The following is a 15384-nucleotide window of genomic DNA, read 5'->3' on the forward strand; positions in this document are numbered from 1 at the left end:
GAATTTAATGTATATTATATGGGTGGCAATATAAGAGAAATCGGAGGCCCAAGTTTAAGCCACCAATTCAAGCCCAGATTTTCGGAGGATCATATGCACGTAACGGAAGCATCACAAGGAAAGAAATCAATGAGTTTGATAAATCCGAAAGTTCCAAAGCAAGGAAGAATCAAGCATGTCAGAATATCTCAATCAATGCAATCCCACGGATTTAGGAGGGCTTCAAAAGGAAAGATCTTTAAGAAGAGTTGACATTGGCCAGTCAATGGCCAGCCCATGGGCTGACGAGTGCCCTATATAAACATCACCAAGTGAAGACACAAGGACAGAACATCAAACAGACAAACCTATCTTTCGTCTCGCACTTTTCTTTTCCTAGACTTAGGATTTTATTTTCAAGCACCTAATGTAGCGAGTTCTTCCTTTTCCTAGTGTAAGTTTCAATTCTTGTTCAATTTATATTTTCATGTCATTTAGATTCAAGTTTATTTCCGTTGCTTTGCTTTTCATTGTTATCGCACTTCAATTAAATTCAATTTCAAGTCTATTCTATTTTATCGTTCTTATTGTTCTTATCGCTTTTATTTTCATTCTCGCTTTATTTATCGCTTTGATTTATTTTATCGCACCTCAATTCTTGTCTTTACGTTTATACGCACATTTAGTTTAATTGCATTATTTTTACTTAAAACCTTAAAAATCATAAAAACATCCGTACGAAACCTAACCATCCTCGAGCCCGAGGAAGTGAAAGAACCTAGGCCAAGAGGAGGTTCCTTGCTTGGCCGATCAATCGTTTGATCAGAAGTTAGAAGCGCAACACATCCATCTACTCACATTCCATTCAAGCCCAAATTCGGGGCTTGGTGGTGGCACGCCCCGCATCCAAAAGAAGAAGGACCAAAAACTCCTTCAATCGGCCTACCCGGCCGAAAAGAGGGAAACAATCCCCTAAGAGCATTTCCAACCAATATATCAAATTGTCACATGTATATGAAATAGCAAAAATTCAAATTTAACATTTTGCATTTGACATCTCCCTTGGAGATGCTCTAAGTGGTAAACTAGTAAGTAGAGAGATAAAAATGTAGACCAAAAAAAAAAGTAGAGAAAGAAATGACTATTCAAAGAATTTTGATAATTTAACAAGTAATTGCATTTTTTAAAAAAATTTATATATAAAATACTGATTATATTTTGCCTCTCTCTATGTATGAAGAAGATTGAGAAAAAGGGTTTTAAATTTTTTTTAAAATTTAAAAAAAATGAAGAAAATGAAGAAGAAACAAACAAACTGGTTGGCAAGTTACATATTTTAGCGAGTTTGTGGGTAGAATCCTTTCATAAGCATATTATATAGGTATTTTAGTGGGTTAGCGGGTTGACTCGAAACCCACTTATTTGTTAAACGGATCATAGTGGGTTGACTCGAAAATTTATTCGTGCGAATATTTTCCGTGCGGATTTCGAATCGTGCCAGAAATTGTGACCCCATACACTATCAAAACAAAACCAGTAAATTGTCACAGCTTACGTTATTATCTGTATGTTACTGGATGAACGAACCAATTAGCAATTTGTGTTCGTCTTTACAGCGGCGACGAGTCAAACTATGCAGACATGATTGAATGAAAGTTCAAACTTGAAACAGATATAAATACCCATTTTCCATCAAAACAGATTGCACAAACAGAGAGAACAGAACAGACAATCCCATCTCATTCTCTGGCTTTCTAAAAATCAGGCTCTGGTTTTTTTTAAGGGGTTTCTATTAAGTTCCTTTCTTGTTCTACCACAACCAAAGTTTCTTTCTTGTACATCCAACATGGCTGAGGCTTCGTGTGTATCCGCACCACCCTCCGTAAACAAGGCTTGGATTTACAGAGAACATGGAGAAACTGCACATGTTCTGAAGTTTGAAACAAATGTGGCTGTTCCTCAAATAAAGGAAGACCAGGTGCTGATCAAGGTTGTTGCTGCAGCCCTTAACCCAATTGATGCCAAGAGGATCCTTGGCGTTTTCAGGGCCACTGACACTGCTCTGCCTGTGAGCTCACTCAACTCAGCTGCCCCCTTTTCATTTTTCTCTTTTCATTTTTCCATAATTAAATCGTTAACTAACTAAAAACTTATCATAATGAATTTATGAATCTGATTTGTTTGCAGACAGTTCCAGGGTATGATGTGGCTGGTGTGGTGGTGAAGTTGGGAAGCAAAGCCAGCAAATTTAACATTGGGGATGAAGTGTATGGAGATATCAATGAGGAGAGTAGCATAAACCTGAAGAAGTTTGGGACTTTGGCAGAGTACACTGCTGCAGAAGAAAGATTGTTGGCTCTGAAACCCAAAAACCTGAGCTTTGTGGAAGCTGCTAGCCTTCCAGCGGCTATTGAGACAGCCTATGAAGGGCTGAAACGAGTTGGGCTTTCTGCTGGCCAGTCCATTCTTGTTTTGGGAGGCGCTGGGGGTTGTGGAACTCATGTTATTCAGGTACATAATGCTCATTTTTGTTCTTATTCTTCTAGCTTACCTCAGACAATCCTCCCATACGTTTTGGTTGTTTTAAGGTTAATGTTTGTGTTAATTTTGTGGCAGCTAGCAAAGCATGTTTTTGGTGCCTCCAGAGTGGCAGCCACTGCGAGCACTAAAAAACTTGATTTGCTGAGAAGCTTGGGTGCTGATTTGGCTATTGACTACACTAAGGAAAACGTGGAAGACCTGCCCGAGAAATTTGATGTGGTGTATGATGCAGTTGGTAATTAATTAAGAATTATTCTTTATTCTTCATTTCTGTTTGTTTACTAATTATGTGAAATGAAAGGGAAATAATTTTGAAATGAACAAAAAATAAACAGGTCAGTCGGATAAGGGAGTGAAGGCGGTTAAAGAAGGGGGAAGGGTTGTGACATTAACAGGTCCAATAACACCACCAGCCTCCATGTTTGTGCTCACCTCAACTGGGTCCATTTTGGAGAAACTCAAGCCTTACTTGGAGAGTGGGAAGGTGAAACCAGTTATTGATCCCACAGGCCCATATCCATTTTCTAAGACCCTTGAAGCATTAGCCTACCTTCAAACTTCCAGGGCTACTGGAAAGGTGGTTGTGCATCCAATCCCTTGAGCTGAGATCATTTAGAGTTTCTGTCTCATATAATTAATATATGTATGCTTGATCTTGGTTTAATTACTAGCTTCTTGTATGTAGTAAGGGAATGCAAGATTTCATGTTGTACATAATATAAGTTGGAGTTTGTAATTTGTATGCCTTTTTGTTTTGGAAGAAACTTCTTTGTCTCAGTGCCACAGTCTATCTTTATATCTCTCTCTTTATGTGACATGTGATCTATAGAGATAGAAAGAGGGTTGGCACCGGGGCATGAAGTATTTTTCCTATTGTTGCACACTATAATAAGAATATGGATGCCGACATACGTGGCATCACAAGTGATCTTTCTCCCTTGTTTTGTCTGACATTATTTTATTATCTAAAGTTATTGTATTGGCCAATACAATGAAACTTACAAGAAAGAAATAATGGAAATGACGTGGCACCGATTTTTGCTCTTTCCGGTCAATCCAAACTTCATCTCTCTCTTTGAGCACTTCCGCTCATTTGCCATGTCAAAGGGCAAAGGGAGGCAAGGGCTATTACTATTCATGTGAATAGTGGTAGTCATTGCAAAAGCCTTGTGGTGTTTTCACCCATTGCCATGACAACTACTATTCACATGAGACATGAGTAGAAGAATTTGTATAGAATTTTGGTGTGGGAAGTGAAAAATATGACTAAGTATTTATTTTAAAAAAATTCTGAAAATTTTAGTTTTAAAAAAAAAAAAAAAAAAAAATTGTTGCTGATGTTAGCAAACCCAAGCTAGAGCAAGGGCCAGTTTTGCATGAGGGTCAGCCCAAGCTTGTGGAGCCCACCAACAGCCCTGACAGCATTTGTCCGCTGGAAGCCCTTTTTGGGCCTAGGCCCCCCCTTGCCCGGGGCCGCTGGATTCGCTCTTATGACTGCCCTTTCAGCCTCTCTCCATCACGAGAAAAACTTGACTGGCACGAGTATGCCAAGGTAAGCATTCCACCTAAGTCTCCCCACCCAATTATATTTCGACACCTGTCAATCACTTTAACACAACGAGTAAAGACTACTAACAAGAAACAGGAACACCATCTCGTTCTTTTGGAATCTTATAAAAAAACCCTCAACTTCAACTAGGTTCTTGGACATATCCTTCCATGGCTGCAGGCCACGGCTTCCACTGTTTCCTTAAGTACTCTCTAGCTTTAATAAGGGTTTTTCTGGGTATACTAAGAGTAGGACAAATTTGAAACATGGTTTGCTGAACAAGGTTGTCGGTGATCATCATCATCACTTGCTGCAGCCAGCCTGCAGGTGCAGACCTTAATTAGGCTGTTGAGGGTGTACCTTGGGCTTCTCATAGCCACTGATTTTCCTTCACCTGTGAGCTAGCCCTCTCTCTCTCTCTCTCTCCCCCTCTCCACTTTATGTAGTGGGTTCGTTTGTTTATTTTGGGATCATGACCTGTATAAAATTCTCTATTATATATTTCTTTTGCTAGACATTGATCTGTGATCAAACCAAAAATAAATAACAAAACATTAATCCGTGAGATTATGGTTATTGTTGCTGCTGTTGCTCCTTGCCCCTTTGCCTTTTCATTTATTGAAAAAAAATTATCTAATTATAATGAGAAGGGAAAATTATAATGTTTAAAAATTTCCTTTTTGTTAACTCGGAATTTAAATAGTTAGTTTATTTTTTTTAATAATGAAAATACATAAATTGGAAAAATTATAGAGCTCTAAAATAACCTCAAAGTTTAAGGTAAGTATAAATATATGCACCACTTGACCTAATGAACTATACTTGTACTTGGATAAAAATTCTAAGCATTATATATATAAATTCACGCGTAGTCCAAGAATTTGGTGAACAAGATGTGACTAAATACGATCAAATGGAAATAATATAACATATATATTTCCATCGATCTTGAAGTTATTTCTGAACATTAATTATTTATACGTAGGTAAAAACAGCTAGCTTGTAAGATCATCTACCAATCTCCTTAATATTTTTATATAGCCTCCTTTCACTTTCAGGCACTACATATCCCTGGAGTCCAGACACCAACAATAGTAATCAGACCTTGAGGCTTCCAGCATTTGTTCTGGGCTCATCCTCTCGAGCTCATTTTGGCGCCATGATGCAAAGTTGTTCCTGTTTTGTGGGTCAGAAGCTAGTGGGTAAGCCTCTATCTTATGAACTTGGGACCTCATTCTCATGTAGAGCTTCATTGTTGCAACACAATCCTCATAAGGGTCTTGAATGCCAGTTTGAATGTCATACCTGTAAATATGTAGAAGTTCCATTAGTACTCACTTAGCTAGCTAGGTTTATATTTGGAATTTGAGATAGACGAAAGCTAAGGAAATTGATATAGTAGGGTACTTGCCCAAGATATGCTTGTGTTAGATACTTGAGTGAGTTGCTGAGCTTGCTTGTTTTCATCAATGGAGGGTATTTTGCAGTATCCCTACATATAGTCACATACATTTGAAATTACTAATGGAAAGTTCTACATATATGATGTTTCCCAAGTTTTGGGCTCGATCTAAAATTATATATGATCCAATCATCTCTTGCGATACTAAGACAACATATGGGATGATTAGTAACACAAGTAATTTTGTGCTTATCTTGCAATTAATTTTGGTAGGATAGAAGAAAATGAAAATTACCTGATCATTACTTGTGGATATTCTACCTGCAAAGAGTCAAGATCATGATCCAAACCATGCCCCACAAGAATCCTAGCTTTTCCGCCTCTAGGTCGAATCTTCCACATTGGTTCCCCATTGCAGAGGAAGTCTTGAATCTTCTTTTGCACTTGCCTCAGAGGCATTGCATCCCTTAAGTATTCAGGACGAATGCCAGTTGTTTCATACCTATATGCATATACACACGTATATGTATGTACTATAGTTAGTATATACTAGAAGAAGCTCTCTACCTACATATCATCTTTTCCATATAATATAACTACCTATAGTTTGTGACCGGAAGTAGTGGCTTGACATAAGACTGGAAGATGATGTTTTCGTATTCGTCGATGAGGCAGACCTTTGCGCACAGATCCAGGGAGCCATCACTGCCCCCACCAACCATTTTACAAGCAAGTGCAACAACTTGGGTGCCTCTTGTGCTACCATTTTCAGTATTGTCACGAATGCCCAAATTAGCAAAGCGACCAAGTAGGCCCTGCATGTATGAATAATATTAAGAATTGAGCTAATTTGCATTGAAAGAAAGAAATAAATAAAATTCATAATTAAGTTGGTGTGTTAATTTAGGATTATTACAGCATTTACACCAGAGAGTTGGCATCTGTCCTGGTGAACCCTGAGAGCATAAGGGCTGTCAAGGATAGCTAAGCAGAATTTGCATCCTCTGGTGCTGAATATATTCCTGCATTCTTGTTTTGGCAATGGCCCTGAACAAAAACCAATACATACATACTATTAACTAGAAATTAAAAGAATTCTGGGAGTATTAAAGAATATAATATATATATATATATATATATATATATATATATATATTATATGTGTGTGTGTGTTTACGTGCAAGAGTAGAATTAATTGATTAATTGGTTTGATTACCTATAAGATGTTCCCTGAGAGATTCAAAGGATCTGCAATGTTTCTTACAGATTCCACATGTGGGTTCATGAGCTGAGTGATATGAGGTTCTCATGTGCTCCACTAAGTGCTCGATTTTGTTGAATTGTCTGTAGCATGCTGCACACTTGTTCCTGATCATTAAAAGTCACAAAAACATGTATATATTGTCATTAGTTAAACAACTAGTATCATGCATGATGCATAGAAGATTGATATGGAGAGAGAGAGAGAGAGAGAGAGTCAAGTACCTCAGAGTTTCTGAAGACTCAACTCTGTAGTCCATGATGGTTGAAAGACTACTACTCAAACAAAAAGGCAATTAATTAAGGAAGCTGAACAAGACTTGAAGGGAAAGGCAGAGGGAATGGAAGGTATTTATAGCAGTCTACCATAGGATGAAGAGAATAGCTTCTGAGTGGGAGTGTAAGCATCTAGAGAGAGATTGATGATATGTAATTCCTTGAAGAAAAATAAAGCAATTAATGTTGTTATCCTTTTGTTTTGGATTTTGTAGAACTCTGGTTTGTCCCACACTATAATACTACTAAGTTCTGGTTTTACCATCCTATAACTAAGAACATTCGTTGTGATCCAAAAGCTTGGGGCCCACCATTCATTCAACCAGAATATTTCTCTCCTGCATAGCTACCTGCTCTCCCGTCATCTCTCTTTCAGAATGACTTCCATCTGCACCAAAAGCATATAATTTATGTAGCATTGCCCATTTGGTTCCTCTCTTTGTAATAGGATGAACAGTACTACATTAGCCTACAAATGTGGTTTGTTTATGCCTTCAACCATCACATCATTGAACTAATAAACAGTGGAAAAGGTTGCTATATATTTCATGAATTCCATTATTTCTGATCACAAGGATATATTATGAGTCCCATGCAGCATCAAATATCAATCAGATGAGATGAACCTTTTCTATTTTTTTCAATCTCATATCATCTTTGATTTGATACATGTATATATATTCGAGTCAAAGATTTTTAAGTGTATTGATTTGATACATGCATATCAGAAATGAGAAACTGTACGCATACTTAGTCGTTAATGATGGATGTGAATGAAACTTTTTCCTGTCCTGGGATATAAAGCATGATGGCTGATAAGGCAAACGCCCGAAAGCTAAGGTAGCAGATAAAAGTTACGAAAGTAAAGGTTAAATCTTTTTAACTTTCGGCAAAGGTTTCAATGTTCATGGTGGTGGAGCTAGTTGCAGATAAAAAGGGTTTCAACCTGGGTAAGGTAAGGTAATCTTCTTATATGCGCAATCTGATCTCATCTTTATTGTAACCAAAACAAAACAAAACAAATAAATTGATTTTTGTGCTTATGTTCTTGGTTATGTTATGTATGGCTAAGGCTAAGCTTATTTTATATGCGTAGTACAGAACCAGTGCATGAGGACAGAGAGTCTGAGAGACAGAGACAGAGGATTTTGACTTTAGAAAAAAACAGGGCATGGGATGGGGGAATGTCAGTAGGACTTTCTTTTGACCAGAAAGGGCCCCTTGTAGATTCTTAATTCATTCGAGCTTTGAAGATATTCCAAAACCAAAAGCAAAGTTTTACAGAGAAAGCTAATTTCTTGATTCGGTCTGGTCCACCACTGCCATGCAATATGGCACCACTGCATGCTTCCTTGACCAATATTATCATCACTCACTCACATGTATTTCTGGTACGTCTCTCTCTCTCTCTCTCTCTTCTGTTTCGAATGTCAAACCAAAAAACTCAGGCAAAAGAAAGTATTAATGGAGATGTATATAAATCTACCGGCCTGGCCTGGCCTCTGCTTTTTGCCGCGAAATGAAATGACCCGAATTCACTGATTCTTTACAGCTGCCTGCCACTGCCATCTTTAAATGGCCTGTAATTGGAGAGTGAAAAGTTCATGTCATGTTCTGTGATGGTATTGACAAGCAAATGCTTTGGCATTACTCAAGACAAGAACAAAATTTGAGCATCTTATATATGTTTTTAGACAAATTTAAGGGCATACTTAATTTTCATGTGGTCAGAAAATTATATATGTGAAGGTTTTTCATCAACGGTTACGTATGTATACGTTTACATTTTCATTTTCTAGTACATAAAACTTTCTCTGCATAAATTTAACATATTGATGTTACATATATCATAAATTCTCCTATGTGAGCAGACGTTATTATCATATGGATGCTATATATTTTCTATTACTCCTTCATGCTTTCCTCATATTTACAATGGCATCCGTTTGAACATTCGGATTAGAGAATAACCTTTTTTTTTCTTCATAAAATTCACGGTGCAAAATAGTTGCGGGCAAAAGAATAGTGGGGGTGGGTGGTTCTCTGTTTTTCTTTGTTTTTAAAAATAATAAATGACAAATTTTGAATGAAAATATCACAAACTGATACGGTAATATAGGCTTATTCTATAATTTATAATTTCTCGTTGAGGTGGTCATAGAAGATTTATCATGAGCCAATCATGACATGGACCAAGCTACCTTTATTGGGCAATTATGTGATCCATAATAATGTGTCCACTTGATTTCAGAACAAAGTCAAACTCCAAGCAAAAAGGAGAGCTAAAGCTAAAATATGATGCTTTTTCTTTCTTCTTCTTCTTCATCCTGATGACATTGACAACCAAAGAATGAATGCTCTTGCACACGTGCACCTTTAAAAAAAAATTGCAGGGCCATCCAGCCAGGGCTATCTTGGTGAGAAGAACAAAACCCAGCTTCATACTCTTTATCTTTAAATGATTTTGCAAAATAAATACTTTTCTCTTCACATATTTTTCTGAAAGCAACCTTTATAAAAAAATTTACAAAAAATAGACAAAAATATCATTAAAAAAACCCAACGGGGGGTAGAAAGAAGGCCCATAAGTCTTAAGGTCCAAACAACTGGTCTCAGGTCGGCGTTTGTCCTTGTTGTTGCTGTTGAAGAAGATGAGATAGCTCCAACTTAATTAGTTTATTAATCACTTATATAAATATAATAAACTTGTTTGTTGCTGCATCAACTTTAGATTCCCTATCATGGAATTGGTGCCTCACCTACTCAACTTCATTTCAACCCTTTTTTTTTATGATGAAAAAAAAAAAAAACATTTAGGCCAAGCAGAATCATTCATTTTATATTTTATGAAGTAAATATAAAGGGGAAAAAAAACATTATTTGTTTACCGTTTTCTTGAAAATCATTCATTTTGGTGGTTAATGTTGTTATAGTTAGATCAACCCGTGGACATATTATTAGTAGGTGCCGTTGGCATTTGACCATCACAACACCAAATCAGATATTGTGAAGGAATAGTATAGCAGTAGATGTCTCCAACAACATCAAATCATTTGATTTTGTCTGCCATGACCCTACATAAGAGGATCATTTCCTTAATTCAAGTGAACCAAAAGGGTGTCTTATTTTGCCCATAATCATCGGGATTTGAGGCTCGTTATCACTTTGATTATTCATTTCTTGGAAAATTTACATAAATATCACCTGAACTTGTATGAAGTTTCGTGGCGCATATGCTTAAAGGTTGGTATTTATGCAAATTTCTGTTCTTTTCTTTTGAGAGTAGTTCTGCAAAATACATTCACGTATTTTAGGGTGTAGTTTAACGAGTCACATGTTACTCAAATTTTCTACAATATTTTGTTATTTTGTTTCTCGTAATAGGAAAATACTTGTCGCATTTCCTATAAGTAGGAACTTCTACATTTCTATCAATAGCAATTTGACATGTGTGTAAAGTTATAATTTTTTAGTGTTTTTGATGAATTATTTTTGCACATGTGTCAAAATGTGATTTGCAAGAAGGATGAGTATCTCCTTTTAAGTAAGGATACAAGCAGTATGCTTTGTAACATAGTGTTTATAAATTTTATTTTATTTTTAAAAAGCCTTGCTATCCCACTCGCCAACAATTTTCACTTTCATGGCATGTTTACTTACAAGAAATGGGGGAACTCATAAATTGAGGAACTTTATAATAAGAGAAAGTCCCAAGCCATCTGCTGGGCTGCGCCGCGCCTTGTGCGCGCGCGCTGCCTTCTATTTTTTTAAAACGAGCCTTGCCAAACGACGTCGTTTGGTCCAAGGCTCAATCAATTTTTTTTTAATTGACCTGGTCTCAAAACGATGTCGTTTTGAACTAGGTTTTGGGGGGGGGGGGGAAAAAATCCCAATTTCACTTCTTCTCTTCCCAGCCTCTCAAACCCTAACTTCCCAACCTCCATCACAACTATCTTTCTATCTTTTTAGTATTATTTCCTTTGTAAAAAAATTTCGGAGCTTTTACACTGTGACCCCTTGGCCACATAATCCTGGATCCGCCACTGCTTGTTGCCTTTTCTGTAAGTAGGAACTTCTACATTTCTGTCAAGAATAGTTTGACATGTGTGTAAAGTTTTATTTTTTTAGTGTTTTTGATGAATTTATTTTTACACATGTGTCAAAATGTGATTTGCAGTAAGGATGAGTATCTCCTTCCAAGTAAGGATACAAGCAGTATCCTTTGTAACATAGTGTTTATCTATTTTATTTTATTTTTAAAAAGCCTTGCTATCCCATTCGTCAACAATTTTCACTTTCATGGCATGTTTACTTATAAGGAATGGGAGAACTCATGAATTGAGGAACTTAAGAATAAGAGAATAAGGAATAGAAATTGGATCAACTACTCTCCTAGTTGATATAATTTCTAATTTTGAGTGTATCTGATTACGGATTTTAACATGGACCTCTCATTGTTTTTCATTTTGTATAAATAGAAGCAAAGAAAGTAAGGAATTGAAATCATTCTAATACTCATGCATTACTAATAACCAAGGAGGAAGGAATTAGAAAGGTGAGCCGACTTGAAAAATATAGTGGGTGTGCTAACTTTCCAATTTGAACATGTTTGGGCCCACAAAGTCCAGTTGGCTGATAGCCCATTATCAAATTATCATCGAAGGCCGAAACTCGCGACCAGCCGAATCCAGCTGGGCGTGATCCACGTGGAATCGTACAAACAGCCGACCAATCATTAAATCACAGTCCACAAAAGCCGAGGCTTCTTCCTTTTAACTCATGCCACGTGTTAAAGTGAGATTAAAGTTTCATATTCCCGTAACAAACAGCTCTGTCATCCGAACATTTCCAGCGCCTTTTGGCGTTGAAAAGCCGTTAATCCCGCCAACTTGCGACGTCACAGCGAAAAAATCAAAATTAATTTTTTTAAAAATTCATTAATAATGAAAATCACGGAGAGAGAGAGAGAGAGAGAAGAGTGGGAGGGAGGTCGCCTTCCTCATTGCTTCAACATTCCAACTCTTCTGCAACCCCACACCTAAGACTAAATATACACTTATATATATTATCTGTATATATTTATTTCTCAATTACCCAATTTGCCCCTCACCGTTCTTCCATTGTCTCTCTGCCTCTTTGTCTTCTTCTACCCCTCAAACTTGTATATATATTTAAGAAAACAGAGACACATCATCAGCTCGTCTGTGTGTCTATCTGTTACATGACACCCACAGAGGCGCCTCAAGCTTTGTCATTCTCTCAGCTTCGCTTCTCTCACAATAATATTCAAGTAACACTCATTTATTGTTTCTATCTATTTTCTGTATTTATTGCTGCTAAAGCTTCGAGCTTTTTCCTTATTGGCATTGCCTCTTTATTTGTCTTTGTTGTTAGTGTTTGGTTTCTGTGTCTGCTTGACAGGTTCTGATTTTTTTTTGTCGTTTATGTATTAAGTGGAGACAACCATAGCTATTGAATTCCATTCTCTTCTGGGTTATCTTTTTCTGATATGAAAACATTTTTGGGATTGTAATGTTTATTTCGTTGACTTTTTGGATTATATATATGTGCCAACAAATATTTTTTCCCCAAGCTTATGATGAATTTCCCAAGTCAATGACTTGGTCACAAGTACTTTTTTTGTTTGATTAATTGGTTTTGCTCTGATTCCATTTGTTCGTACTCCAGAGCAAGCACAAAGCAATGCCTGGATTGGCTATGGATGCACCGAATGGGAACAGTGAAGTAGATGAACCCAATGGAGACTATGCGCCTCAAAAGGAAAGCTATAGTCAGCAAGGCTCTCCAAGAAGTCCATTGAGTCCTCAAAGTCCTCAAAGTCCTCAAAGTGGCTCCATTGGTCTGGCTATGGATGGTGGGATTGACACCTCTATTGAGCAGTTGTATCACAATGTCTGTGAGATGCAGAGCTCTGATCAATCTCCATCCAGGGCTAGCTTTGGATCATTTGGTGCGGAGTCGAGGATCGATTCCGAATTGAACCATCTTGTTGGATATGTTCATGAGCATTTGGAGATACGAAAAAAGGTTGTGTTAGAAACTAAAGAGGCGGGTACTGGTAGTGACTCAACACCTGAGAAAGCAATTGTGTCTGCTGCTAAAAAGTCCCCAACAACGAGGGTAAAGACACCGTCTGCAAAATCAAGTCCTAAGAGCAATTCTCCACATGATAAGCCTCCGCTTGATAAGAGGTATGAGATGAATCCGAAAAAATCCAATGCAGTATTCTCAAAGAACAAGCAGAGAAGTTTTGCTTTACATGGGGTCAGGTTTCAGAATGGAGTCGAGGATCCTCTTGAGGCGAGATTGGATAACCCTGACCTTGGCCCGTTCTTGCTTAAACAAGCAAGGGATTTGATTGGTTCTGGTGAAAATCCCCAGAAAGCGCTTGAGTTAGCTCTTCGGGCAGTGAAATCGTTTGAGAAGTGTACAAAGGAGAAACCCAGTTTAGAGTTGGTCATGTGTTTGCATGTTTTGGCAGCAATCTATTGCAGCTTAGGCCAGTATAATGAGGCAATTCCAGTTCTTGAGCGTGCCATTGATATTCCAGCTATAGAGGATGGCCAAGACCATGCACTAGCCAAGTTTGCAGGGTGCATGCAATTAGGTGATATTTATGCAATGACTGGTCAGATTGAGAATTCAATACTGTTCTATACAGCAGGTATGGAAATACAAAGGCAAGTCCTGGGAGAAACAGACCCTCGTCTTGGTGAGACATGTCGATATGTAGCAGAGGCCCATGTTCAAGCATTGCAATTCGATGAGGCCGAGAAGCTCTGCCAGATGGCTCTTGAAATTCACAGGGAGAATGGTTCCCCTGCTTCCCTTGAAGAAGCAGCAGATAGAAGACTCATGGGACTTATTTGTGACTCAAAAGGAGACTATGAAGCTGCTCTTGAGCATTATGTTTTAGCAGGCATGTCCATGTCTGCCAATGACCAGGAAGTAGATGCTGCTTCAATTGATTGCAGCATTGGAGACGCTTACCTATCCTTGGCTCGGTATGATGAGGCAGTGTTTTCTTACCAGAAAGCACTTACTGTGTTTAAGACAACTAAAGGAGAGAGTCATCCAGCAGTAGCTTCTGTTTATGTTCGTTTAGCTGATCTATACAACAAGATAGGAAAGTTTAAGGAATCAAAGTCGTACTGTGAAAATGCACATCGAATTTATGGGAAGCCCAATCCTGGCACCCCCTCAGAAGAGATTGCTAGTGGTCTTATTGATGTTTCTGCTATCTATCAATCTATGAATGATTTGGAGCAAGCCCTGAAGTTACTCAAGAAGGCTTTGAAAATCTTTGGTGACGCCCCTGGCCACCAAAGCACAACTGCAGGAATTGAGGCTCAGATGGGGGTCATGTACTATATGATGGGAAATTATTCTGATTCTTATGACACCTTCAAGAGTTCCATATCAAAGTTTAGGGCCACTGGAGAGAAGAAATCTGCCTTGTTTGGTATTGCTCTCAACCAAATGGGTCTAGTCTGTGTTCAGCGTTATTCAATAAATGAGGCTGCAGACCTGTTTGAAGAAGCACGGAACATCTTAGAAAAGGAGTATGGGCCATATCACCCTGATACATTAGGGGTGTATAGTAATTTGGCTGGCACATATGATGCAATGGGAAGGTACTATGCTCTTCCTTGTTCTGGCATTCACTTTTTCAATCTTTTGCTGTGTTTTTTAGTATCTTATGCTATAAGGTTTCTCACCCTGCAATGAGGTTTAAAGTATATAGCATGCTTTAAGCTTCTTCTTCTTTCTTTTTTTCTTTTCTTTTTTTCTAATGCTTTAAGTCTTTAATGTCTCTTTTGTAACCAACACAGATTGGATGATGCCATTGAAATTCTGGAATATGTTGTTGGCATGAGAGAAGAGAAACTTGGAACAGCAAATCCTGATGTGGCCGATGAGAAGCGGAGGTTGGCTGAGTTGTTGAAAGAAGCAGGCAGGGTTCGGAGCAGGAAACCCAGATCATTAGAGACACTTCTTGACACTGCCAACTCCAGAATCATTGAAAATGGCATCATTGAGGTATTATGATGCAATCAAGTATATAGGCTCGTATATGTAAAGGATGTCCTAGTAGAGGTTTATTTGGTTTGCGATTGTTAGGTGGTCGTGGAAATTTTTAAAGAATAAGTAAATGACAGCAGGAAAGAGATTCTGGTATGAGTTTAATAATTCCAATATTTGTAAGTGTCAAAAGAAAAAGGTTTGCTTATTATTGCTTCAATTGTTTCTAGACGTGATAAAATTCCTTTGTCAGATTCTTCTTTGTATGTCTCAATGTTAATACTCAATAAAGAATTGGTGGAGCATCATTTTCTTCTGTTGGTGCACCAAAATG

The 15384-nt window shown here is 37.7% G+C and overlaps 3 protein-coding genes and 1 long non-coding RNA gene across 8 annotated transcripts; 3 read left to right on the plus strand and 1 right to left on the minus strand.

Moving 5' to 3' along the window:
• The first annotated feature begins 1708 nt into the window (after positions 1 to 1708).
• LOC110763556 (2-methylene-furan-3-one reductase-like) lies at positions 1709 to 3398 on the plus strand. Its single transcript, XM_088250897.1, has 4 exons — positions 1709 to 2047; positions 2167 to 2490; positions 2596 to 2755; positions 2856 to 3398. Exons 1-4 carry the CDS (start codon positions 1826 to 1828, stop codon positions 3119 to 3121), a joined length of 972 nt encoding a protein of 323 aa, XP_088107023.1. The 5' UTR covers positions 1709 to 1825; the 3' UTR covers positions 3122 to 3398.
• Positions 3399 to 4186: 788 nt separating this feature from the next.
• LOC148296148 (uncharacterized) lies at positions 4187 to 8890 on the plus strand. Of its 5 annotated transcripts, none has more exons than XR_015834621.1 (5): positions 4187 to 4465; positions 5128 to 5271; positions 7736 to 7967; positions 8104 to 8398; positions 8560 to 8890. It is a non-coding gene; the product is annotated as an uncharacterized LOC148296148 (long non-coding RNA). The 5 variants fall into 5 exon arrangements; XR_015834618.1 differs by having other exon boundaries at positions 8109 to 8398; XR_015834619.1 differs by having other exon boundaries at positions 7736 to 7962.
• LOC110767828 (Exonuclease family protein) lies at positions 5131 to 7222 on the minus strand. Its single transcript, XM_021971521.2, has 7 exons — positions 6957 to 7222; positions 6688 to 6839; positions 6388 to 6518; positions 6072 to 6286; positions 5767 to 5973; positions 5481 to 5561; positions 5131 to 5374 (listed from the first exon to the last, which is right to left on the minus strand). The coding sequence occupies exons 1-7, from the start codon at positions 6989 to 6991 to the stop codon at positions 5131 to 5133; spliced, it is 1065 nt and encodes a 354-aa protein (XP_021827213.1). The 5' UTR covers positions 6992 to 7222.
• A 3125-nt stretch (positions 8891 to 12015) lies between the features above and the next one.
• On the plus strand, positions 12016 to 15366 carry KLCR2 (Tetratricopeptide repeat (TPR)-like superfamily protein). Its single transcript, XM_021958269.2, has 3 exons — positions 12016 to 12297; positions 12696 to 14662; positions 14861 to 15366. The coding sequence occupies exons 1-3, from the start codon at positions 12229 to 12231 to the stop codon at positions 15075 to 15077; spliced, it is 2253 nt and encodes a 750-aa protein (XP_021813961.1). The 5' UTR covers positions 12016 to 12228; the 3' UTR covers positions 15078 to 15366.
• The last annotated feature ends 18 nt before the right edge of the window (positions 15367 to 15384 follow it).

Source organism: Prunus avium, chromosome 3, assembly GCF_965620075.1.
Source record: "Prunus avium chromosome 3, drPruAviu1.hap1.1, whole genome shotgun sequence".
Taxonomy (NCBI): domain Eukaryota; kingdom Viridiplantae; phylum Streptophyta; class Magnoliopsida; order Rosales; family Rosaceae; genus Prunus; species Prunus avium.